Here is a 27,294-nt window from a genome sequence, read left to right as displayed (position 1 = left end):
TGTTGAATTTTGTCAAAAGCTTTTTCTGCATCTATTGAGATGATCATATAGTTTTTATTCTTCAATTTGTTAATATGGTGTATCACATTGATTGATTTGTGTATAATGAAGAATCCTTGCATCCCTGGGATAAATCCCACTTGATCATGGTGTATGATCCTTTTAATGTGTTGTTGGATTCTGTTTGCTGGTATTTTGTTGAGGATTTTTGCATCTATATTCATCAGTGATATTGGTCTGTAATTTTCTTTTTTTGTAGTATCTTTGTCTGGTTTTGGTCGCAGGGTGATGGTGGCCTCATAGAATGAGTTTGGGAGTGTTCCTTCCTCTGCAAATTTTTGGAAGAGTTTGAGAAGGATGAGTGTTAGCTCTTCTCTAAACGTTTGATAGAATTCACCTGTGAAGCCATCTGGTCCTGGACTTTTGTTTGTTGGAAGATTTTTAATCACAGTTTCAATTTCATTACCTGTGATTGGTCTGTTCATATCTTCTATTTCTTCCTGGTTCAGTCTTGGAAGGTTATACCTTTCTAAGAATTTGTCCATATCTTCCAGGTTGTCCATTTTATCGTCATAGAGTTGATTGTAGTAGTCTCTTAGGATGCTTTGTATTTCCGCAGTGTCTGTTTTAACTTCTCCTTTTTCATTTCAATTTTATTGATTTGAGTCCTCTCCCTCTTTTTCTTGATGAGTCTGGCTAATGGTTTATCAAGTTTGTTTATCTTCTCAAAGAACCAGCTTTTAGTTTTAGTGATCTTTGCTATTGTTTTCTTTGTTTCTATTTCATTTATTTCTGCTCTGATCTTTATGATTTCTTTCCTTCTGCTAATGGCTTTTGTTTGTTCTTTTTTCTCTGGTTCCTTTAGGTGTAAGGTTAGATTGTTTATTTGAGATTTTTCTTGTTTCTTGAGGTAGGCTTGTATAGCTATAAACTTCCCTCTTAGAACTGCTTTTGCCACATCCCAGAGGTTTTGGATCGTCGTGTTTTCATTGTCATTTGTCTCTAGGTATTTCTTGATTTCCTCTGATTTCTTCAGGGAGCTCTTGGTTTAGTAATATATTGTTTAGCCTCCATGTGTTTGTGTTTTTTACGTTTTTTTCCCTGTAATTGATTTCTAGTCTCATAGTGTTGTGGTCAGAAAAGATGCTTTATATGATTTCAGTTTTCTTAAATTTACTGAGGCTTCATTTGTGACCCAAGATGTGATCTATCCTGGAGAATGTTCCATGCACACTTGAGAAGAAAGTGTAATCTGCTGTTTTTGGATGGAATGTCTTATAAATATCAATTAAATCTATCTGGTCTGTTGTGTCATTTAAAGCTTGTGTTTCCTTATTAATTTTCTGTTTGGATGATCTGTCCATTGGTTTAAGTGAGGTGATAAAGTCCCCCACTATTATTGTGTTACTGTCGATTTCCTCTTTTATAGCTGTTAGCAGTTGCCTTATGTATTGAGGTGCTCCTAGGTTGGGTGCATATATATTTATAATTGTTATATCTTCTTCTTGGATTGATCCCTTGATCATTATGTAGTGTCCTTCCTTGTCTCTTGTAACATTTTAAAGTCTATTTTATCTGATATGAGTATTGCTACTCCAGCTTTCTTTTGATTTCCATTTGCATGGAATATCTTTTTCCATCCCCTCACTTTCAGTCTGTATGTGTCCCTAGGTCTGAAGTGGGTCTCTTGTAGACAGCATATATATGAGTCTTGTTTTTGTATCCATTCAGCGAGCCTGTGTCTTTTGGTTGGAGCATTTAATCCATTCACGTTTAAGGTAATTATCGATATGTATGTTCCTCTGACCATTTTCTTAATTGTTTTGGGTTTGTTTTTGTAGGTCCTTTTCTTCTCTTGTGTTTCCCACTTAGAGAAGTTCCTTTAGCATTTGCTGTAGAGTTGGTTTGGTGGTGCTGAATTCTGTTAGCGTTTGCTTGTCTGTAAAGCTTTTGATTTCTCTATCGAATCTGAATGAGATCCTTGCTGGGTAGAGTAATCTTGGTTGTAGGTTCTTCCCTTTCATCACTTTAAGTATATCATGCCACTCTCTTCTGACTTATAGAGTTTCTGCTGAGAAATCAGCTGTTAACCTTATGGGAGTTCCCTTGTATGTTATTTGTCATTTTTCCCTTGCTGCTTTCAATAATTTTTCTTTGTCTTTAATTTTTGCCAATTTGATTACTGTGTGTCTCGGCGTGTTTCTCCTTGGGTTTATCCTGTATGGGATTCTCTGCGCTTCCTGGATTTGGGTGGCTATTTCCTTTCCCATGTTAGGGAAGTTTTCGACTATAATCTCTTCAAATATTTTTTGGGTCCTTTCTCTCTCTCTTCTCCTTCTCGGACCCCTCTAATGCAAATGTTGTTGCATTTAATGTTGTCCCAGAGGTCTCTTAGGCTGTCTTCATTTCTTTTCATTCTTTTCTCTTTATTCTGTTCTGCAGCAGTGAATTCCACCATACTGTCTTCCAGGTCACTTATCCGTTCTTCTGCCTCAGTTATTCTGCTATTGATTCCTTCTAGTGTATTTTTCACTTCAGTTATTGTATTGTTCATCTCTGTTTGTTTGTTCTTTAATTCTTCTAGATCTTTGTTAAACATTTCTTGCATCTTCTCGATCTTTGCCTCCATTCTTTTTCTGAGGTCCTGGATCATCTTCACTATCATTATTCTGAATTCCTTTTCTGGAAGGTTTCCTATCTCCACTTCATTTAGTTGTTTTTCTGGGGTTTTATCTTGTTCCTTCATCTGGTACATAGTCCTCTGCCTTTTCATCTTGTCTATCTTTCTGTGAATGTGGTTTTTGTTCCACAGGCTGTAGGATTGTAGTACTTCTTGCTTCTGCTGTCTGCCCTTGGTGGATGAGGCTATCTAAGTGGCTTGTGCAAGTTTCCTGATGGGAGGGACTGATGGTGGGTAGAGCTGGGTGTTTCTCTGGTGAGCAGAGCTCAGTAAAACTTTAATCCACTTGACTGCTGATGGGTGGGGCTTGGTCCCCTCCCTGTTGGTTGTTTGGCCTGAGGCAACCCAACACTGGAGCCTACTCAGGCTCTTTGGTGGGGCTAATGGCGGACGCTTGGAGGGCTCACGCCAAGTAGTACTTCCCAGAGCTTCTGCTGCCAGTGTCCTTGTCCACACGGTGAGACAGAGCCACCCCCTGCCTCTGCACGAGACCCTCCAACACTAGCAGGTAGGTCTGGTTCAGTCTCTGTGGGGGGTCACTGCTCCTTCCCCGGGTCCCGATGTGCACACTACTTTGTGTGTGCCCTCCAAGAGTGGAGTCTCTGTTTCCCCCAGTCCTGTCGAAGTCCTGCAGTCAAATCCTGCTAGCCTTCAAAGTCTGATTCCCTAGGAATTCCTCCTCCCGTTGCCAGACCCCCAGGTTCAGAAGCCTGACGTGGGGCTCAGAACCTTCACTCCAGTGGGTGGACTTCTGTGGTATAAGTGTTCTCCAGTTTGTGAGTCACCCACACAGGAGTTATGGGATTTGATTTTATTGTGATTGCGCCCCTCCTACCGTCTCATTGTGGCTTCTCCTTTGTATTTGGTTGTGGGGTATCTTTTTTGGTGAGTTCCAGTGTCTTCCCGTCGATGATTATTCAGCAGTTAGTTATGATTCCGGTGTTCTCGCAAGAGGGAGTGAGAGCACGTCCTTCTACTCCACCATCTTGAACCAATCCCGTTATGGTTATTTTTAATAAACTTGCTTTTCAACTTTTAAACTAGAATTTTAAGTGATTTATGTACCACCATTACAATATTAGAGAATCTGGCTTGAATATATATTTACCTTTAGTGGGGAGTTTCACACATTTATATGTTTTTACAATGTTATATTGTTATATTTCAGCTTCAAAAATGCCCTTCAGCATTTTTTGTAAGGCATATTTAGTGGTGATGAACCCTTCAGATTTTGTTTGTTTGGGAAAGTCTTTATCATGCCTCTATTCCTGAAGGACAGCTTTTCTGGGTATAGTGTTCTTGGTTAACAGGTTCTTTTTTTTGCTTTCCATATTTTGAAGATGTTATTCCATTCTCTCCTGGTCTGCAAAATTTCTGCTGAGAAACCTACTTATAGTATTATTTAGGCTCCTTTATGTAATGAGTCACATTTCTCTTACTACTTTTAAAATTATCTCTTTGTTTTGACAATATAGTTACAGTCATCCCTCAGTATCCATAGGGGATTGATTGCAGGACCCCCACAGGTACCAAAATCTGCACATGCTTAAGTCCCTTACATAAAATGGCATAATATTTGCATATAACCTACATACATTCTCCCATATACTTTAAATCACCTCTAGATTACTTATAATCTTAATACAATGTAAATGCTATGTAAATAGTTTTAAATACAGTATAAATGCTACGTAAACCAGTGTCAGTTCATGGCAAATTCATGTTTTGTTTTGGAACTTTCTGGAATTTTTTTTGTAACATTTTTGATCCACAGTTGTTTGACTCTGCAGTCGTGGAACCCATAGATACTGAGGGCTGACTATAATGTGTCTCAAAGTGACCTTTTTTGCATTTAACCAGTTTGGGATTCTTGAGCCTCAAAAATCTGGACGTCTATTTCTCTCCCCAAGTTTGGGACGTTTTCAGCCGTTATATCTGTAAGTAGTCTTTCTGCTCTTTTCTCTTTTTATTCTCCCAGTATTCACACAATATTGTTTTATTTCACACAGTCCCTTAAGTATCATAGTCTTTTCTTCATTCTTTTTTATCCTCTTTTCTTTTTCTTCCTTGGGATAATTTCAAATGACTTATCTTTGAGTTCACTGATTCTTCTGCTTGGGCAAGTCTGCTGTTGAAACTCTATTGAGTTCTTCAGTTCAATCTTTATCTCTAGGATTTTTGTTTTGTTTATTCACATGGTTTCTATTTCTTTGTTGAACTTCTCGTTTTGTTCACGCACTGTTTTTCTAATTTCATTTAGTTATCTGTGTGTTCTTGAAGTTCACTGAACTTCTTTAAGAGGATTATTCTGAATTCTTTGTTAGGCAGTTCATAGATTTCCATTTCTTTGGTGTCAGTTATTGAAGCTTTATTAGTTTCTTTTGGTCTTGTCATGTTTACCTGATTCTTTATGCTCATAGTATCTTTGCATTGGTATTTACACATTTGAGTAAGTGGTCTCCCCTTCCAAACTTTTCAGGTTTGTTTTGGCAGGGAAAGACCTTCACCAGTCTGCTTTGCTTAGGGGGAACTGGACGGGTCAGCTTGTAGCGTTTGTGGGCGGACACAGCTTGCTATTGAGGTCTCCAGTTTGGTGAGGTTCCTACACATGTTCTGAGGCAAGGGGAGAGTTGCCACTGGCTGGTCTCTGCAATTGGTTTGGCCAGCTGGCTAGGCTCCACATTGTAGTGGGACCACTAACTAGGCACCCTGGTTGGGTAGGGGTGCTGGCTGGACTTCACAGTCAGATGGGGCCATTAGCTGGGTTCTGTAGTTACCTCTGGTAGGATATGGTCTCAGGCTGTGTTCCCTGGAAGGACAGCTGGAAGGACAGCACTTGTTGGATTCTGCAGTTGGGCAGGGCCTCATGTTGTACTCTCTAACCGGATGTGGCCCTGGCAGGACTCCATGTTCAGGTGGGGCCGCCGACATGGTTTCACAGTTGAATGGAGTTACAGGCTGTGCCCCAAGTGTGGGCAGAGTTGCAGGCTATGCTTTGTGATCGGTTTGGGTACTGGCTGTGCTCCTTTGTTGGATGAGGTCACTTGCCAGGCTGTCTGGTCAAGTGGGGCCTCCAGCTGCATCTCACAGATAATGCTTCATGGTAGAATGGGGTTACCTTGTCTGGGCGAGGTTACAGGCTGTGTTTAGTAATTGGACAAGGCCGTAGGTGAAAGTCTGCTGCTAGGTAGGGCTGTTAGCTGGGCCCCATAACTGGGAAGTATCTTAGACTGGGCTCCAAGCCTGCACAGGGTCACTGTTCAGGTTCCCTGGTCATGAGGGGCCAGAGGCTATGCTCAACAGTTGGACAGGGCTGCTGGCTTGGCTCTCTGCCTGAGCAAGGCTGTATTATGGACTCCACAGCTGCCTAAGTTCTCTGGCCAGTCTTTCTGGTCTAGCAGGATGGGAGTCTATGCTTAGCTGTTGAGCAGGGTTGCAGATTTACTCCCCTGCCCAGGCAGGGCCATATGACAGGCTCAAGAGCGTGTATGACCAGTTTTCTGGGGACACAAATCATCCAGAACTGCCAACCAAGCTCCCTGGCCAGACAGAGCCACCAGCTAAGGTCTGCAGATCCCTGGCTAGGATCTCTGCTCAGGTGCTACTACAAGCAGGAATGCAGTCCACTAACATTCGAGTGCTGGTTGCTATAAGCCATGCCCCCTTTCCCCATCTCTATCTGATCCCCAGTGATCAAGCCCCCAGTTTCCCCAAATGATCCTCATGAAGACCTGACTGGGCAACCCTGGAAGCATCCTGCAACAGTAGGGGAGCTGAATATCCACTTTGGGTTCTCTTTTTCCCACAGAGAAACTGTAGGCCAAGGGGATCACTCTGTGTGGTGCTATGACTGGGGGAAAGACAGTGCAATCCAAATGAAACCTCTCCTTTTACCCTTCTAATGTTCTTCTCAGTCTCTGTGGTTCAAGGACATGCTTCAGCCTCACCCTCAGGTTCTAAGCCATACTTCTAGGGATTTGGGCTTATCTTTTGCCTTTCTAAGGTTCATGATAGTTTTCATTTTTTTAGAGGACTCATCAGGACTGGACCCACAGAGAAGCCAAGTAGCAAGTGCCAAGAAAGTGCAGTTATCTTCCTGAGAATTTTTATCAAATTCGTTTTTATATAAGAAAGTTATTAACAATTATTGATGTTTTAGCATGGATTTTTTTTTCAGTCAACTAGCCTAGTTCCCTAAGAGAACGCTAAAGTTGATGGGGGGAGGGTGGGACACAGAACTAAAAAGAAAGTCTTAACCATGCCATAGGACAACACAGGCAGAAATCCAGAGAGGGATGACACAGCATGACAAATGGTGATGGGCAGAGGAGAGAAGAAAAAGGGGATCAAAACAAAACATGGAAAAATGATAAACACAGATTTCATCTGCTTCATAATTTTTCCCAGGAATAATCCTCTTGTACACATCTTTGGTGCCTTTTTTAGTAACAACACATGTGTGTTTCTTTTTTATTCTTTTTGTTGTTTCCTTGGAATTTTAAATGCCTTTTAGCTCATAAACTCAATAAAAATACCACAGCATATTTTTTCAAAAGAATTTTCTGATCCAAGGAACTATTGCTTAATCAGACGGCCTGATGTTGGATTTATTTTTGCACTTCAGAAAAATTCTTCCTTAGGCCATGTCACAAAGATGCTACCTTAAAAATTCTTTAAAAAATAAACAAGAAAGAGAGAAAAAGAAATTTAGAAAATTATTTTCAAGTAAAGAGATGTTCTTCTTACTTTCTAAAAGACTGGAAAATGATATCTGGTTTGAAAAATAAGGCAAGAGAAACATCAGTAACAAATTCCCAAATCCAAGATGTAGACTCTTTGAACAAAGGAAAATATTTTGTATTTTATGCTTGAGTTCTGCTCTAAAATATTCAGTTGTCTAAATGCATAACTCTATATGAGGAAAATAGTTTGGAAGTTTCTCAGAAGAAACATCTGCCTGACTTATGGTCCTTCATTCATTTCTAAAAAAGTCTATCATTCTGGTATCTAAGATCTAAACAGATGTGAAGCTGTGCACTCCAAAACTGAGTATATATAAATGAAATTATCTCGTTTTATTCCTTTACGACAAAACTTGATTGGATTTATTGAAGTGTTAATTCCCATCTGTCTAGGGTGGTATGATATTAGGTAGAGATGAATATCTTAAGAGAAGCTGAAATAAAATAATGCACGCTTTTCTAAGAGGCTTTTTCAATAGACTCTTAAAAATGAAGTCAGAAAGATAAGAGGAATGAATATCAACAGTTAGAAAAAAATGAAGTATACTTGACTCTTGTTTCTAAGACAGTTTCCTTGGAAGCCCTGAAAAATAATCACTGGAAATTTGAGGTCAGTGGCGTTAAGGAGTAAAGGATTATCTAAATCCTTATCTTCTGAATGATTCATATGACTCTGGTGTTAGACTTGTTTGTTCTGAACTGTTGTGTTGCAAAGCAGCACAAAATAGAAAGAATTCTGCACTGACCATTGTGCAAGAATTGTTGAAACCCCTGCTCTGTCACTAAAGAGCTGTACATTGTTGGGTGAGTCATTCTTTGGTTTCTTGGTTTACACATTACACATAATAAAGGGGTAGGAACTATGCAGAACACCCCAAGAAGACTGTGCCAGGGAAGATGCCGAACTGGTAGGACTTTGCTCCTTCTTTTCCTGCTTGAATCAGAAAAGATCCTTGCATGTCTATTTAACATAGTAGCTTCTATATAGGCTTTTTTTGAGACAAAAAGCTTATATAGCCTTAAAAAAGCATTAGCTTGGATGTTTCTAAATTTATGTTAGCCTTACAAACTATGACTCTCTAAAATGTATTTGTCCATTCACGAATTCAGTGAAGTTTATGAGTTCTTTCAATGAGAGAACTCTGCCAAGAACTCTGCTGAGCCTTGGGGACACCATGGGGAACGAGAGGAGCAAGGCTCCTGATCTCAGGTTTGATAATATCATGGAGAAAACTGACATTAGACAAGATCGTTGCAGGTTGTGATAAATGCAATGATGAAAATAAACAGGCTGATGATAAAGAACAACTGGTTAAGGGAAGGGGGAAGCCAACTAGTTATGGATAGAGAAACTATTTACACTAGGGCAGTGAGGAACGTCTTCTCTAGATAGGGGAGGATTGAATTGAGACCTGAGGAGTGAAAAGGAGCCAGTCATGCAAAGAACTTTGGGAGATGGCTTCAGGGTAGATAGAATAGCAGGGGCCAAGATGTGGAGATGAGAATGATTTAGGTATTTTTGGAAAAGTTAAAGGAGGCTATTATAGCATAGTGAATAGTGAAAAGTTGTTTGGATGAGCTTGAGGAAATAGGTAGAAAGCAGATCATGAAGGACCTTTTAAACCATGGTAAAAATTTGGGTTTTATTTAAAGTGTAGTAAGAAGCCACTGAAAGGTTTCAAGCAGAAGAAAAACATTGTCTCTGATGGGAGCACTCTCTATAACTTCCAAACTTTGTTTAACAATGTCTAGTGTTATTGGCTATCGCAAGGGATAAAATAAATTCCAGGAAAAAGAAATAGATAAAATAAATTTGAATTACCAAAGCATGTGATGTACCAAGACAATTAAGTGAGGGAAAGAATGGTCTTTTCAACAAATGATGCTTGAACTACTGGATATCCGCACACAAAATAATTAAGTTGGATCCTCCCTTATATTATACACAGAAATTAACTCAAACTGGGTCATAGACCTAAATGTAAGAGCTAAAACTATAAATGTCTTGGAAGACACCATAGGAGTAAATCTTCATGACCTTGGGTTATGCAAAGCCTTCTTAGATAACACCAGAATTACAAGTAACAAAAGGAAAAATAGATAAATTGTACTCCATTAAAATTAAAAGTTTTATGCATCAAAGAACACCATCAAGAAAGTGAAAAGACTCCCATAGAATGGGAGAAAATATTATTTGCAAATTGTAAACGATAAGGTACTGGTATCCAAAATATATAAAGAACTCTTACAACTCAATAATAAAAAGACAACCCAATTGAAAAATGAGCAGTCTTTAAACAGATATTTCTCCAAAGAAAATATACAGTTGGCAAATAAGCACATGAAAAGATGCTCAACATCATTAGCTGTTAGGAAAATGCAAATAAAGCTACAGTGAGATACCACTTCACATCCACTAGGGTGGTTACAATAAGGAAAAGAAAACAGAAAATAACAAGTGTTGATGAGAATGTAAAGAAATTGGAATCCTTACACATCATTGGTGGGGTGTAAAATTGTGCAGCCACTTTGTAAATCAGTTTGGCAGTCTCTCAAAATGTTAAAAACAGAGTTACCATTTGACCCATCAGTTCTTGATATATACCCAAGAGAATTGAAAACAGGATTCAAACAAAAACATTTACATGAATGTTCATAACAGCATTATTTATGATAGCCAAAAAGTAGAAACAACACAAATGGTCATCAATTAACAAATGTCTATTAGTTAATGTAGTATGTTCACACAATGGAATATTATTTGGAATAAAAAGAAGTAATATACTGATCCATGCCACAACATTGATGAACCTTGAAAACATTATGCCTAGCAGCCAGTCATGAGAGACCACATATTATATGAAATGTCCCAAACAGGCAAATCTCTAGAGACAGATAGTGAATTAGTTGTTGCCTAGGCCTGGGGAGGTTGGGAGGAAACTGGTAGTGACTGCTAGTGGGTACAGGGTTTCTTTTTGGGATGATGGAAATTGATTCTAAAATTGATTGTGGTGATGGTTGCACAACTCTGTGAATATACTAAAAACCATTGACCTGTATACTTTAAATGGATTTATAATATGGTATGTGAATTATATCTCAATAAAATTGTTTAAAAAAATATATGTGATGTGTTACTTCTGAGACAATACAGCTACTCTCAACAAAGTTTAAAATAATCAGTAGGGAATCCCAAATCCTTCCTCTGTGTTTTAAGTAGGCTGAACATCAAGCCAACTATTCTCTGTCAACATGACATTTATTTAAAAGCATTCTTATTTCTTTAATCATTGAAGAAATCTATTAAAACATGCACATTGTAGAAACTGCTGCTTTTTCTTCCAGTCTCTTCTGCAAGCCTCTAATTATACAAATGGGTTGCAGTGCGTCTTATTAAACTTTTAAAACCCAACATTTTGGAGCAAAATATTACATACACATTTCAGAACAAGCATAAAATAAACCAGCCTAATATCAATGGAAGTTTACCACCACCACTCCCCAAAGAAAAACAAACTATCTTTAAAGAGGAAAAAAGTGAACAGAAGAACCAGGAGAGATCTTTCTGATTATAATGACAGAAGAAAACGCAGCTTAGAGCACAGGCAACCCCTTTTCTCACACATAATGAGCTCTTCAAATATGTATGAAAGTTTACTGTGCAAAAGGTTCCTAGTAGATCCATATGTTCTATTTCCTAGAAGCTAAAAAGTAGTATAAAAATCTGTCACTACCCTTTGCCTTTTATTCACAAACTTTGGTTTTACTTCCAACAGATAGTAAATGTTCTTTAAGGTGTTATTTATTTACAAATAAATACCTAGTAGACTAGCTACTGTCTGATTAAGGCTAAATATTTTCTACTTTGGGCATGCATTCTATCATTCATTTATTAAATATTTATTAAGCATCAATTATATGCTGGACACAGTTCTGGGCACTAATGTTACAACAATGAACTAAACAGACAAGGTTTCTGCTGTCATGCAACATGTAGTATGGAAAGGCAGTGTGAACAAGAATAATAATTTCTGATAGTGATAAGTGCTATGAAGAACATAAGACATAGTAATGGGATAGAGAATGCCCTGATAAAGGGGCTACTTTAATCGGGATGGCCACAGAAGGATTACATGAGGTTACATTGAGCCAGATGCCTAAGGATAAGAAGAAGCCAGTCATGTGAATATCTGAAAAAAAGCTTTCTAGGCAGAGGAAACATCTAATGCAAATGCCCCAAGGTAGAAAGGGCATTTATTAAATGCCCTATTTAAAAAAAGGGGGGGGGGTGGTGATCAAGTAGCTAGAGTATAGTAAATAACTGGGAAACACAATGTCAGAGAAATAGGAGGGAGGCAGATCACGTAGGGGATTATAGACCACGATAAGAGGTTTGAAGATTACTTGCAATGGACAGCCATCTGGAAGGTTTTACACAGGGAGAGATGCTTGATTAACATTGTTGGTGATCATTTGTGTTATTTCGAAGAAATGGAATGTAAGGGTAAAAGTGGACCAAACCACTTAGAAGTCTGTGGCAGTCGTGTAGATGAAAAAAATGATAGGGTGATTTGGAATTCAGGGGAGCAATAGAGATAGTAAATAATGATCAGATTCAAGATATTTTGGAGATAGAGTTGACTGGATTGCTCATGGTTTAGATGTTGAGAAAGAGGGAAAATATAATAAAGAATAAATCCTGGTTTTTAGGCGGAGCAACGGAGTGGTTGATCATACCATTAAGTGTGTAATAGGGTTACAAGTTGGTACTTACACATTTGCAAATATGTAATTTCTTTATTTCAGGTTCATCTGGTTTTCCTCACAAGCCCTAACTTACTGATTAGTGAGGAGTGGTTGGGGAATTGGGGGAGACAGAGAGAAAATTTTTATATCCAATTCAATTGAAAGCTTAATCTGTTCCTGTAATTTAGTCGTCTCTTTAGGTAGTGCTCAGACTCTTATGATGCTTAGTCTCTCAGATGTACCCATCTTCCACCTCCCTCTTTTACTCCTTTCTAATACTGAGTCTGTGTTTGCTGTGGTGACAAAGATGAGGAGGCCTTAGATCTAGAGGCAGGTATTATTCGTACGGATTGGGACGTGATAATGTCCCTTGTCAGTTTGCTTACTGCCCACCCTCGTGGCCTTTGATGATGATGTCTCCAAGCTGGTAATTTTCATTTCTTTTTGGGGGGTGTTCCCTTGCTTAAATAGCCTGTCAGCATCTGCTAATCATTAGATCCCTCTGAGGTCTGCTGTGATTTTCATTCAGCTCTAGCCCAGGCAGTCTGCTCTTCAGCCCTTACTACAGAGCCACATCTTCCTAGAGTAATGGCCACCAATACACACACAGAAGCTCCCCAGGTGTTTCTTAGTTCCCTTCTACATCATATAGGAATCAAGGAGTAGCTCAGGAAAATATAACAATATGGTCTTCCTCATTTTGACTTTGCTGAGCAGCCAAATTGATATAGCCATAAACCATGTGATAGCTAGAGAAAAGATACCTTTTCTGAATCCTGAATGAGTAGTAGGGAACAAGGGTCTCTTTCTGCCAAAACTGAGAGTGAGGGAAATCTGAACACCAATGTCTCTCTCTCTCCCTCTTTGCCTTCTCAGATTCTCCTGGGGGCAAAGGAAAAGTCTTAAGCTTTCTCTTTACTTCCCCTATGTCATATCCTCATCCTTCTACCATCTAGTAAAAGCCTTAGAGTTCTACTGTGATAAATGGAAAGTGTGTCTTCTCTACAGTTTAAGACAGCCTTGTGTGCTGGGTGCCCCAGGCTCAGCTTGTGAAATGTTAAAGTTAGAAACAAAATAGAAACATCATCTCTTAATATATTCAACCCCTGTGCATATGAATCCCTTGGGCTAAATAGGATAAAGTCCATGTAATCAAAAAGGCAAAATAGAAAAATATTTTAGTAATTTTCAAAATATTGCCCTATTAACAAAGGAGATGGGGAAAACTGAGAAGCAGTTTAGGGGTTCAAGGAGGGAATTCCAGGAGTTCAGTTTGGGACACACAAAGTTTAAGATGCCCATTAGAAATTCAAGAAGAGATGCTGAAGGTAAATCAGAAAGTCAGTGGTGCAGTCAGGACAGGTGATATGATTTTAGGAAACATTAGAATATAGATGGTCTTTAAAGCCACAGGGACAGGATGAGATCACCTAAAAAGAGAAAAGAGAAGAGGGCACTCCAACATTAAATGGTTGGGCACAGAAGGAGCCAGCATATAAGGAGATATAAGTAAGTGGAAAATCGGGGAAGTGTGCTGCCATAAAAACAAAGATTTTAAAAAGTTTCAAGAATGAAAAAGAAGTTTCCAATAAAATGAGTCGGATAACCAGCCATTGGAGATGGCTATATGGAAGTCAGTTGGTGACCTGAAAAAGAGCAATTTCAGAGGTGTGGTAAGAACAAAAGCCCAAACGAAGAGAGAATGAGAGTAAGGAAATAGTGACAATGAGCATAAACAAGTCTTTCAAAAGTTTTGCTGTGAAGGGGGAGCAGAAAATGTTGCTAGAAAAGTACATGAGAAATTGAATGAGAGAATGGAAAAGACAAAAGGAAGGTAGGAAGGAAGGGAGGGACATGAGATCAAGGAAGGATTTTTTTTTTTTTAATGTTACTATAGTTTTTTTTGTTTTGTTTTTATTTATTTTTGGCTGTGTTGGGTCTTCGTTTCTGTGCGCGGGCTTTCTCTAATTGCGGCGAGCGGGGGCCATTCTTCATCGCGGTGCACGGGCCTCTCACTATCACGGCCTCTCGTTATGGAGCACAGGCTCCAGACGTGCAGGTTCAGTAGTTGTGGCTCACAGGCCTAGTTGCTCCGCGACATGTGGGATCTTCCCAGACCAGGGCTCGAACCCGTGTCCCCTGCATTGGCAGGCAGATTCTCAACCACTGCGCCACCAGGGAAGCCCCAAGGAAGGATTTTTTTAAATGAGTAATATTTAGCATATTTGAATACTATTGGAAATGATCCAGTCAAGAGAGAAAAATTGATAGTGCAAGTGAAAGGAGGATGTTTTCAGGAGAGAGAGCCCTGAATAAGTGAGAGGACATGGGCTTCTTATACGTGTTAAGTGAGGAGCTGGCCTCAGGCAGGAAACAAATACACTTCTTTTGTAAGAGAAGAGAAGCAGAATATGTGAGTGCATAAGTAGGTGTATTGGTAAGTTGGGTGTTGGGCAGAGGAGATGGCTCTTGTTTAATTGCTACTATCTCTCAGATATGAAGCAAGGTTGTTAACTTGAAAATGAGGAGGGAATAGAGGTTTGAAGATAGAGATGAATGTGTAAGTCATCTTTCAGAATAATAACAAATGTCTCAATTATACACATTTGTGAAACTTACTTATGCTTGTCACTTATGTCAGAGCTGTTATTTTTGCATTATCCACAAATTTTTCTTAATATTTAAATATATAATGTTTAAATATTAAATGTATGATATTTAAATATATAACTTACAGTGACGCCTAAACTGAATTGTTGGTTGGCAGGTAGCATTGCCATGCCATGGTTTTCAGCTGATACCTGAGTATTTGAATTCAGTACCATTTTGGAGTACTGACAGGATAAAGGGATTTATGAATTCCCTGTTAGTATTGCAACAAAGGTCTAACATTTTTTTTAATTATAAAATTAAGTCACATATTTACAAATTGAAGAAAAAATATCATCTCAATAGATGAAACAAAAAGCATTTAGTAAAATTTAACTTCCATACGTTGACTATGATACTTAATGGTGAAACTTAGAAGAAATGAGCAAAGGTCACTACTATTTACCATTTCTATTCCACATTTACTCAGGGTCCCAGCCAGTACAGTAAAATGAGAGAAGTAATCTACAGACAGATTATTAGAATTCATGAGAGTTTAGCAAGATGCTATATATAAAATTAATATACCAAAAAAAAGATTCCATCTTTTCTACCAGCAAGAAACAGAATACTTTTAAAAATACAATTTTAAAATAAAATCCAATACAATCAGCAAAAATTAAGTACCTAGGAATAAATCTAACAAAAGATTTGCAAAATTTTATTGAAAAAAAGTGTGTAGTAGTTTATTAACAAAGACCTAAATAAATGGAGAGATATTTCATGGATAGGAAAACTCAATATCGAAAAAATTTAACTCTCCCTTATAAATTCAGTACAGTTTCAGTCACAATCTCTACAGGATTTTTTTATATAACTGGATTGATGAAAAGTGGTTTTAAAATGTATGTGGAAGATCAAAAGTCCAATATCAAGACAGTTTTCAAGAACAGGTTGCTGATGTTGGTGGGGAGTGGTATGTGAAAGGGAGAACTTGCCCTACCTGATATCGTAACTTATTGTTGAAGCTAGTCATTTAGTCAGTGTCATTCATTCACAGATAGACAAATAGACCAATGGAAATAGAATGTAGACTCAGATCTGAGTATATTTTGAAACTTAAAGTTTAATAAATTGATTATGCATTGCAGATTTATAAGGAAAGGATGTAATATTCGGTAAATTGGTACTGGTACAATTGGTTATCCAAATGGAAGAAAACAAATCTCTCCTTCACATCAAAGTACAAACACACAAAAGAATGAAATCCCAATTAGATTAAAGACCTAATTATAAAAATCAAAATTTTAAATTGGAGAACATTTTATGACCTCATGGAGGAAGGGGAAGCAGTAAGGATCTCTTAAACACTAAAGAAATAAAACAAGAAGAAAATATTGATGAATTTGACTACATTAAAACTGCAAATTTGTGTTAGTCAAAAGTTATACTGGACAAAGTGAGAAAATAAGCTCCAGGCTGGGAAAAGAGATTTGTGATATACAGAATGAGTGAAATACAAGTATCAGGACATTAAGGACAGCCCAGTAGAATACTGGACAGAAGATGGGAACTAGAGATTCACATATAGATGTTGAATTACTGTATGAATAGATATTCATTCCTCCTTAGTAATCAGAGACATGTGAATTGAAATCCCAAATAATACATCATTTTGCTCCCTTGAGACAGGCAAATTTTAAGTCTGATAGTACCAAGCATTATGGAAGATTTGGAGTAATTGGAACTATTAAACGTTGCTTTGGGAATATAAATTGGCAAAAGCACTCTGGAGAACAAGTTGGCAAAATCTTGTATACTGAAAGGTGCATATATTCTACAAGCCAGCAATTCAACTCCAGGGTATATACCCTCGCCCAAAAAACTCTTGAGGTGGGCACATAGTGGTATGCACAAGAGTGTTTATTGCAGCATTATCTGTAACAGGAAAAAAAAAAAACTACCAAAAATTCTTTGCTAGGAAAATGGTTGAATAAGTTGTGGTTTGATAACAAAATGTAATCCTGTAGGAGTGAAAACAAAATGTAAGTAAAGTAGAGACACTGAATAATTTCAAAAACAAAATGTTGTGTTCAAAAAATTTCAAAAGAATATATAAAGTGTGATGCTGCTTATTGAAAGTTTGAAAAGATGCAAAATAACCATATAATGTTTGGGAATATATACAGATGGAGTGAAAGTATAAAGAAATACATGTGAATGATAAACAAATTGAGGACAATTGTTGCACCTGAGTGAGGAGGGAAGGTGATGTGTCTGCTAACATAAGTGTATAAATGGGACTTCAGTTGTGTGTGTGTGTGTGTGTATGTGTGTGTAGCTTCTGTTTCTTAAAGTGGGTGGTAGGTACATGGGTGCTCATTATACCTTTTAATATCTTGTATAATATTTATATTTATATATATTTAAATATTACACAATGCACTTTAAAAAGACAGCAGAAATTAGTGAGAACTGACATTTATTGAGCTCTTCAGTATAAGTCTATTCCTTTCTAAGCTTTGAATGCATTATCTCATTCAATCTTAGTAACCCTCTGAAGAAGTATTAATATATCCCTGCTATATAACAGGAAGCTGAGGACTTTAGAAGTCCAATAGTCTACTTATGGTCATATAGCCATTAGGTGACAGAGCCAGAACATGAAACTACAGCTGTCTGACTTAAATGCTCGTATCGTTAACCTCTATGAATGTTAATCAGCCTCTCTTAAAAAGTCCACGTTAACCACAAAGAAGACTCATGTTAGTGCAACTATCATTTCAACCTCTGGATGCAGCTAGAACTACAGCAGTAGAACTTAACCACCTTGGCCTCTAAATTCAGGGGACTTTCTGAGGCTAGAAGAACATTTGCTCAGGAGCACAGGGCATGACTCATTTCCTTAGGTATCTGTTTATTCATTCAACAAATATTTATCAAGAGCCTCCGTAGCACAGTGGTAAACCACAATTTATTTCTTGTCTGCATCATTTTTGCAGTTTGCAAGCTTTGGGACACAAATTTGAAATTTCCATTTTCATTTCCAACTAATGCAAGGAATGCTATGATTAATTATTAGCTATTTTAGAACTTGCAGTCTGGCTTACTATGGATCTCTTTTAAGCCTAACCATTGTTGACCTGCAAAATCACATGACATTTAAAATATTTTAGCCACTTCTTACTTTAATCAAGTGTTTATGGAAAACTTTTAGTCTACTTTTGTCTAAACAAAATACAGATTGAAGTGAAAATATTGTTTTAAACAGTTTGATATGACTATCTCTTCTCTCTCCATGTATTTCCCCTCTCTCCTTTTTTTCCACAGATCAAATAATATTTGCTTAATCTTACACTTCATTGAGATTTTAAGATTCTCCTTGACAGTATATTAGATATATGTTAAGTACTATACATTCAACAAGATGTTGAACCCATACTAGCTCATAGAACTGCTGAAATGGATGCATTTGGGTTAACTTTAATTACATTCTTGCTAATTCAATGGGTGTACTGAAACTAAGTTGTTTTCCCTCTGTAGTTAAGAACAGTTTAATTTGGTCTATCTTGGCCAGTTTGTTTATATGAACTTTACTCACTAGTAACAGCTGGGCTTCTAAATCATCATGACCTCTTTTTAAATAATTATACAAACATATTATTGTTAAGAAGTAACCCTTGTTTTTACTTAGTGTTCAATTCAGTGATTATGTGATATAAGTATTTAAACATTCTTTCTAGTCCTATCTTTAACAATGTATTTCCTTTTTCATACTTGATATTCAGGGACCTGAAGGAACTGTGGGACTGCCAGGACAAAGAGGTCGTCCAGGAAAGAAGGTAATTTTTTTTTACGTCTTTTTATGCTGGTTTTCTTTCTTCTGATGTGCCCAGAGCTCCATAGCATACTGTGGTGTTTTTATTTGCACTGGAGATAAAACAATAAAAACAATAAATTTGGCTTAAAAGGCACATTTGTATAAATTAATATTTAATTCCACTTAGGAGTACTTATTACCTTATTACTTATTATCTGAAGTCAAATTTTCTACTTTGTAGTTTCTGAAAAGATATTTGCCTTTTCTTCTCCTGTTTACCATAGTAGACCATGGGCAGGAAAAGAGAGAAAAGAAAAATACTATACCATTTGTGCTGTTTACTAACAATTTTAGTAAAATATTTAGGGAAGAGAAATATTAGAATTGTTTCTGGGTTTGTTTTAATTGTACTTTTCCAAATTGAAAAGGTTAATGATTGATTTTATCTTTCCTATACATTAACTAAGAAACACAAAACAATATGTTTTATTTGTTTCCTTTATATTTTACTAAGAAAATGTGATGTGTTTGTAAAATTTAGCACATTATAATAAATAATTCATCCTTGGATAGAGTCAATAATTTGTTCAAGTATTGGTGAGACATAAAAATGATTTTCACATTGTACTACAACAGTTTTGAATATATTTACTATAATTAACTACAAATTACACCATATTCTAGTTCCCAAAATCGGATCTGCCATTTCTGTGAATATGCACCTCGTCCATCTTTTTCATAATTTTGGGGCAGTATAAGATAATAAAAGATAAAAGTGAATGAGGTAAATTTTAGTTGCCATTCTTACCCATGAAAATAAGCCCAATATTGAAGTGTCTTTTCATCAAACATAATGTCATGTCTAAATGATTTTACAAGTAGGACAGTGCAGGTCCTTACAACAAACAGCCTGTGTCTTTGGGAAAGCCTGTGAATTATTATGAATAACCAAAAATTTCCTGACTGTGATCGCTGTTTAATTTTTCTTTGTGTCTACTTGATTATCAATAATAGAAGAGGTTGGTTCCAACATGCAGAAAATGAATTATAACATTTAATGTTTAAAAGCAGCTGTACTTTGGTATTAGAGAATGATTAGTTAGCCTATTGGAAAACAGAAGGTAACTAGTTTTCAGAAAGATGTAAAATCATACAAACACGTTACAGATTTTTAAAAACAAACTCCAACCAAGTAAGTGATGATACTGAGTATACAGAACTGTACACTAGAGCCTTTTTGCATTAGACAGATCTTTGGGGGATTGAAATTCTCTGTAGAAATAGGTTTCTCACAGGGCCTGTGTTTTCTCATGTCAGGAATAAATACATGCATGCATGCATTCGTACATAAATGCATAACAAATTTCAAAATAATAAACTTGGTTATTTGTAACTCAACGTGAGCACCATATCTTCCCTGCTTGTTTGGCCAAAGTTTTTAATATTCTTTTTTCCAAAATTACTTTTAATTATATCTTTAAGGTAACGTAGGTAGCGATGGTATGTTATTATTGTCAGTGGTGGTCTGTAGTACTATTAAGTTAAAGCAAAGTTACTATTTATAGAATTTTGCTTACAGAATATCCTCTGGAGCCATTCAGGTATATGATATAGTTAATTAATCTGAGTATAAGTTTGTTTTTTTCTTACTTTTCTCTCTTACTAATGGCATCCACAGGGTGATAAAGGACAAATGGGGCCCACAGGAGAAACTGGAAGCAGAGGTGCTCCTGGACAAATTGGGGAAAGTGGTCCTAAAGGTGCCAGAGGAACTAGAGGTGCTGTGGTCAGTATTTGATTTGTCTCCAGAACTGAGTTCACTGTGGATGGAAAAGAAATGTACCCATGTCCTAAAGGCTCTGTCCCTTGATTAATTTTACAGAGAAAGCAATAGTTCCATTGAAAATAATCTACCACCATGGGTTGTGGAGAATTGTAAGCATTCCACAGAACTTAAATGGCTTAGTGGTTTCTGGACGTGAAAGAGGAAAGGGGGAAGAAAATCTCAAAATGGAAATAAAATATGAAATAAGGTTTTAAAAAATCAGATTATAACTCTGAAGTAGGAAAGTTTATATGCCTTGTACTTGAAATCAGGATTTAATATCTGTATAAAATTATGCTGTCATGGTTGACAAATTGCTTTGAAAATTACTTGAAAATGGGTTTTCTTTATATGCTTGGACTCCACATGTTTATCTGGAGATTATTTTTCTAACCAGCTGTGATAAGTCTCCAAAACATCTACTAATTTTGAATCTTTTGTATGAATTTTACATAATGTTGGAAACAAGGTAGCATGATGCTTTTGAACCTGTAATAGCAAAATTATATTGCTAATATATTTGGACCTGTTCAGAAAGTCACAGCAGAAGAGTTGCAAAATATTTAAGAGATTATCCAATTTAGTCTTTTGACTCTTTCATAAACTTATTTACAAAATGCATATGTATTCACTAGTCTCTATTTAAATGTCACAGGTGACTTTTCACGAAGGCCTTCTGGAGAGCATTGCATAATCCATCTGTTGTCTGAGGAATGTTTCCCTCAGGCTCATTTTAAGTGTTCCATTCCTTACTGCCATCTTACTATTCCAGGTCATTCTTACTTCCTTTTATTTTAATTACTAATATTTTCCTATCTTTGGCTTATGCATTCAAAAACATTATATAATGTGATTGATTTTTAAATATTTTTCCAGTTTTATTGAGATATAATTGACATATAGCATGTATAAGTTTAAAGTGTACGGCATAATGCTTTGATTTACATACATCATGAAATGATTATCACAATAAGTTTAGTGAATATCCATCATCTCATACAGATATAAAATTAAATAGAAAAAATACATATTTTTCTTTGTGATGAGAACTCTTGGGATTTACTCTCTTAAGTTTCATATATAACATGTAGTAGTGATAATTATATTTATCATGTTGTACATATATCCTGAGTACTTATTTATCTTAGAACTAGAAGATTGTCCCTTTTGACTGTCTTCATCCAGTTTCCCATCCCCTACCCTCCACCTCTGGTAACCACAAATCTGATCTCTTTTTCTATGATTTGGTTTTTTTCTTTTTGAAGTATAATTGACTTACAACACTAGAGTAGTTCCTTTTACACAACATAGTGTTCAATATTTCTATACATTTCAAAACAGTCACCACAATAAGTCTAGTTATGTCTAGTTACAATATTGCACATACAAAAATATCACATATTTATTGACTGTATTCCCCACACTGTACATTTCATAACCGTGACTCATTTATCTTGCAACTGGAAAATAGTCTCCCTTACCTATGTCTTTCCTCCTGCCATCACCCTGCCTTCTGGCAACCACCTACTTGTTCTCTGTATCTATAACTCTGTTTTTGTTTTCTGTTTGTCATTTGTTTTGTTTTTTAGACTCCACATATAAGTTATATCACACTGTATTTGTTTGACTTATTTCACTTAGCATAATAACCTCTAGGTCCACCCATGTTGTCACAAATGTCACGATTTCATTCTTTTTATGGCTTAGTAATATGCCATAGTATATTTTTACCATATCTTCTTTATCCATTCATCTATTGATGGGCACTTAGGTTGCTTCCACATGTTGGCTATTGTAAACAATGCTGCAATGAACATAGAGGTGCTTATATCTTTTCTAATTAGTGTTTCCATTTTATTTGGATAAATACTTGGGAGTAGAATTGCTGGATTATATGGTAGTTCTATTTTTAATTTTAATTTTTTGAGGAGCCTCCATACTGTTTTCCATAGTGGCTGCACCAATTTACATTCCTACCAACAGTGCACAAGGGTTCCCTTTTCTCCACATCCTCACCAACACGTGTTATTTGTTGTCTTTTTGATAGTAGCCATTCTGACAGGTGTGAGGTGATATGTCATTGTGATTTTGATTTGCGTTTCCCTGATGATTAGTGATGTTGAGCATCTTTTCATGTGTCTGTAGGCTATCTGTATGTCTTCTTTGGAAAAATGTCTGTTTAGATCCTATGCCCATTTTTAAATTGGGTTGTTTGTTTTTTTTGATGTTGAGTTGTATGAGTTCTTTGTATATTTTGGATATTAACCCCCTATCAGATTTATTGTTTGCTACTTCTCCCATTCAGTAGGTGGCCTTTTTGTTTTATTGATAGTTTCCTTGGCTGAACAAAAGCTTTTTTGTTTGATATTGTCTATTTGTTTATTTTTGCTTTTGTTTATTTGGCCTGATACATATCCAAAAAAAATATTACTAAGACCAGTGTTAAAGAGCACACTGCATATGTTTTCTTCTAGAAGTCAATGGTTTCAGGTCTTACATTTAAGTCTTTAATGAATGTATTTTTGTGCATGGTGTGAGAGTAGTCCAGTTTGATTCTTTTGTATGTAGCTGTCCAGTTTTCTCAGCACCGTTTATTGAAGAGGCTGTCTTTTCCCTCTGTGTATTCTTGAGTCCTTGGCCATAGATTAATTGCCCATAGAAGTATGGGTTCATTTCTGGACTCTCTATTTTGTTGCATTGATCTATGTGTCTGTTTTTGTGCCTGTACCATACTGTTTTGATTACTGTAGCTTTGTACAGTATTGTTTGAAATCAGGGAGTGTGATACCTCCAGCTTTGTTTTTCTTTCTCAAGCAATCTTGAAATTGATTGAAAATCTTGAAAAAAAAATCAATTTTGGCTATTTGGGGTCTTTTGTGTTTTCCATACAAATTTTAAAATTATGTGTTCTAGTTCTGTGAAGAATGCCACTGGTATTCTGATAGATATTGCATCGAATCTGTAGATTGCCTTGGGTAGTATGATCATTTTAACAATATTAATTCTTCCAATCCATGAACACAGTATATCTTCCCATCTGTTTGTGTTGTTTTCAGTTTCTTTTCTTCAGTGTCTTATAGTTTTCTGAGTACAGGTCTTTTACCTCCTTAGTTAGATTTATTCTATTCTTTTTGATTCAGAGGTAAATGGGATGTTTTTCTTAATTTCTCTTTCTGATTGTTTGTTGTTGGTGTACAGAAATGCAACATATTTCTGTATATTAACTTTGTATCCTGCAACTTTACCAAATTCATTGATGAGCTCTAGTAGTTTTTTTGATGGCATCTTCAGGATTTTCTTTGTATAGTATCATGTCATCTGTAAACAGTGACAGTTTTACTTTTTCCTTCCAATTTGGATTCCTTTTGCTTCTTTTTTCTTTTTTCCTTTTTTTTTTTTTTTTTCCTGATTCCTGTGGCTAGGACTCCCAACACTATGTTGAATAAAAGTGATGAGAGTGGGCATTCTTGTCTTGTTCCTTATCTTGGAGGAAATACTTTCAGCTTTTCACCATTGAGTATGATGTTAGCTGTGGGCTTGTAATATGTGGCCTTTATTATGTCGAGATAATGTAATTAATTTTTAATAAACTTGAGAATGAATTGATCCAAAGAGTATTGTCTTCAAAGTAGGCTCCTACTTTGGATTTTCTCTAAAAAGAATAGTCACTTTTTAAATTTTGACACGTTTCCAAACTACCTTCCCAAGAGGTTTCACCAAATTTACATGCCCACCACCGAGAATACTTCATATTAATCCTTTTGATGTTTGCCAATCTGATAAATGAAAAAGTGTATCTCATTTTCTTTCTTACATTTTCCTGATTGCAACTAAGTAATTTGTATTTTTTCCTCTAGAAGTTACCTGTTCATATGCACTTTACATGTTTTCCTATTAGGTTGTTGTCTTTTTCTTAAATTCAATAATACCTTACATAGTTTAGATAATATGTTTTTGTTAAAGATGTTGCTAATATATTACAAATATATTTCCCTTTCTGTCATTTATCTTTTAATATTGTTTATAGTATCTTTCACTGGACAGAGGTTTTAATTATTACAGTCAAATTTGTCAGTCTTTTTGTTTACATTCTAGGTTTTATTTGTTCATTAGAAATGACTTCCCTACATAAAGTACATAAAAATATTCTTCCATATCCTTCTTTTACTATTTTTATAGCTTTATTTTTACCCTTAACCCTTTTAAAGCATACAGAGTTTTTGTTTTGTTTTGTTTTGTTTGCTATGATATAAGTTGTAAAGGACTAATTTTTCTTTTTCCCAAATTCTTAGCCAGTTGTCTCAGTACTATTTATTTATTTAAATTTATTTATTTATTTATTTAAATTTATTTATTTATTTATGGCTGCTTTGGGCCTTCGTTGCTGTGCGCAGCTTTTTCTAGTTGTGGCAAGCGGAGGCTACTCTTTGTTGTGGTGCGCGGACTTCTCATTGTGGTGGCTTCTCTTGCTGCAGAGCACGGGCTCTAGGTGTGCAGGCTTCAGTAGTTGTGGCGCACAGGCTTAGTTGTTCCACAGCATGTGGGATCTTCCCGGACCAGGTCTGGAACCTGTGTCCCCTGCACTGGCAGGTGGATTCTTAACTACTGCGCCACCAGGGAAGCCCCAATACTATTTAATAAACAATCTATTTCCCACTTTCTGAAATGCTACCCTTACTGTAAGCTACTCTTAAATAATGGTCTGTTTTCATTTTCTCTATTTTCTTTTCTCGATTTTTTAGTGTGTTCCTAGGTCAGTACCACACCATTTAAATAACTGTATCATTACAGTATCATTTGAGATCTATTAGGGCAAATACTTCATAATTTATATTTCTGAAAAATTTGGCTCTTACTGTGATCTCTTTCCTCTTTCATGTGAACTTCAGAATCAACTCAGCAAGTTCCTTTAATATTGAATCATTCATTGTAGAAACACCATATGTCTTTTTATTTACTTATATCTTGTATATCCTTCAATAAAGTTTTGTTATTTTCTTTATGTCTGTTCTTAACATCTGTCTTATTAGGTTCATTGTTAGTTTCTTACAGATTTTGTTGTTTTTAAGGTAATCCTTTTTCTATTACATCTTCTAATTGTGCTGTGTATAAAATCTTTTTTTAAAACTTTATATTCATTTGAATGAATTTTGATGATTCTCAGGGTTCTTTAGGTAAATAATCATATCATCTCCTCATATTTATTATTCTTACTTATTACATTGATTAGAACTACTGGTTAGTGTGGTATTTGGCTAGTCACATACTTATTCTGTGCCTTAATTTCCTTATCTCCTATTTATTTTGGCACTCAAAGAGGAGAGTTGATATGGAAACTTTGATAATATGAAAGATAGGACATTTTTAAGAGTGTTATTTTCGCTTTTTTCAGTTATCTGAGTTATCTTTTCAGTAGTTTAGGAACATTTACAGATTTGCCTTTAACTTATATGTTTCCTCATCTGTGTGATATTGATAATAAGAGTAATTAATAGGGTGAATATCACACATACGTTGTCAACCAATTCTATTTTAACAACTTTGACCAGAGCTGAAACTGTGTTCATCAAAGCATCTGAAACTATCAGTGAGTACAGAGTTATTGATCCTATCATAACAATACTAAAAACTATCAGAATTCAATCTCTAGTATTTAGTGATGCATGTTTACCACAAACTTTGACAGATACAAACTACATTTCCAAGAATTTGCTGGAAGCCTACAGCATTCTGGCAACTGAAAGTATTTCTCTTAATATGATTAAGGATGTTCATACCAGAAGTAAACCAAAGAAACATATTTTTGTGGAACTTACGTGGTTCAGAAGTAAAATAAGATAAAAGTTGGAGAATTATGTTTTGTTTTCCCATTTCAGACTAGGTAAAATATACCTTAAAAATCTAAATTTTAAATAATAGGAATACAAGGTTAATGATTTAAACAATTGTCTGTTTTCTTTCTAACGTTTACTTTGTTTTTAGGGACATTTAGGATTGATGGGACCTGCTGGAGAACCAGGAATTCCAGGATATAGGGTAAGCATTTCTAATTGGAAATGAGAAGTGTATATTTGCATAAAAACATTACATGAAGATGTCGTCCCAAATATATAAAATCAGATGAAATTTCCTGATAAACCTTTCTAACATATTTAGGTCTCATGCCCCTGTAGAGTGAATCCTGTTCTTCTTTCAGAATAGTGCAATATCTAATAGTGTGGCCATGATGGTATTAGGTAGAGCACATACAAATGATATGGAGACTGTCTACTTACTTGTCCTTCTGTTAGGGCCATGAAGGTCAACCAGGACTTCCTGGGTTGCCAGGACCTAAAGGAGAAAAGGTGTGTATGAATATATTGACTTATTTATCATAAAATTAAACATTGAATTCATGTGTTCTTTCTGAAAGTATGTATGGAAACATTTTCAAAGAATAAAAAAAGCACTTTCAACTTGGGAAGTATTATAAATTCTAGAAGAAAAATAAATATCAAGGGGCAAAAACTTAAATTATTAAAAAGTCTTTGATAGGTTGTTTCAAGATTGAGGTGAAATGATATATCTTATAGTACTTTGCAATCTGTAAAAGTTTGTAAAACTAATATTAATTACTTACTGAAAGTAATTCTGAGACTATAGATTAAATGACTAACTATATACATTTATAGTAAACTTTTTTTTTTTAACTCTCTAGGAGTTAAGCCAGCATTTTATTTATTTATTTATTTTTGGCTGTGTTGGGTCTTAGTTTCTGTGCGAGGGCTTTCTCTAATTGCAGCAAGCGGGGCCACCCTTCATCGCGGTGCGCGGGCCTTTCACCGTCGCAGCCTCTCTTGTTGCGGGGCACAGGCTTCAGACGCGCAGGCTCAGTAGTTGTGGCTCACGGGCC

At 36.1% G+C, this 27,294-nt stretch overlaps 1 protein-coding gene across 6 annotated transcripts in view; it reads left to right on the top strand.

The window, feature by feature from the left end:
* COL24A1 (collagen type XXIV alpha 1 chain) overlaps positions 1-27,294 on the top strand; it is a 389,657-nt gene that overhangs the window by 280,030 nt on the left and 82,333 nt on the right. For all 6 annotated transcript variants that reach the window (XM_036826641.1, XM_036826634.1, XM_036826651.1 and 3 more), the window contains 4 exons: positions 18,546-18,599; positions 20,256-20,363; positions 26,385-26,438; positions 26,693-26,746. In XM_036826641.1, coding sequence (XP_036682536.1) covers positions 18,546-18,599; positions 20,256-20,363; positions 26,385-26,438; positions 26,693-26,746 — 270 coding nt within the window. The remainder of the gene's footprint in view (positions 1-18,545; positions 18,600-20,255; positions 20,364-26,384; positions 26,439-26,692; positions 26,747-27,294) is intronic.

This window comes from Balaenoptera musculus, chromosome 1 (assembly GCF_009873245.2).
Source record: "Balaenoptera musculus isolate JJ_BM4_2016_0621 chromosome 1, mBalMus1.pri.v3, whole genome shotgun sequence".
Classification (NCBI taxonomy): Eukaryota; Metazoa; Chordata; class Mammalia; order Artiodactyla; family Balaenopteridae; genus Balaenoptera; species Balaenoptera musculus.
This window is presented reverse-complemented; position numbering and strand designations above follow the sequence as displayed.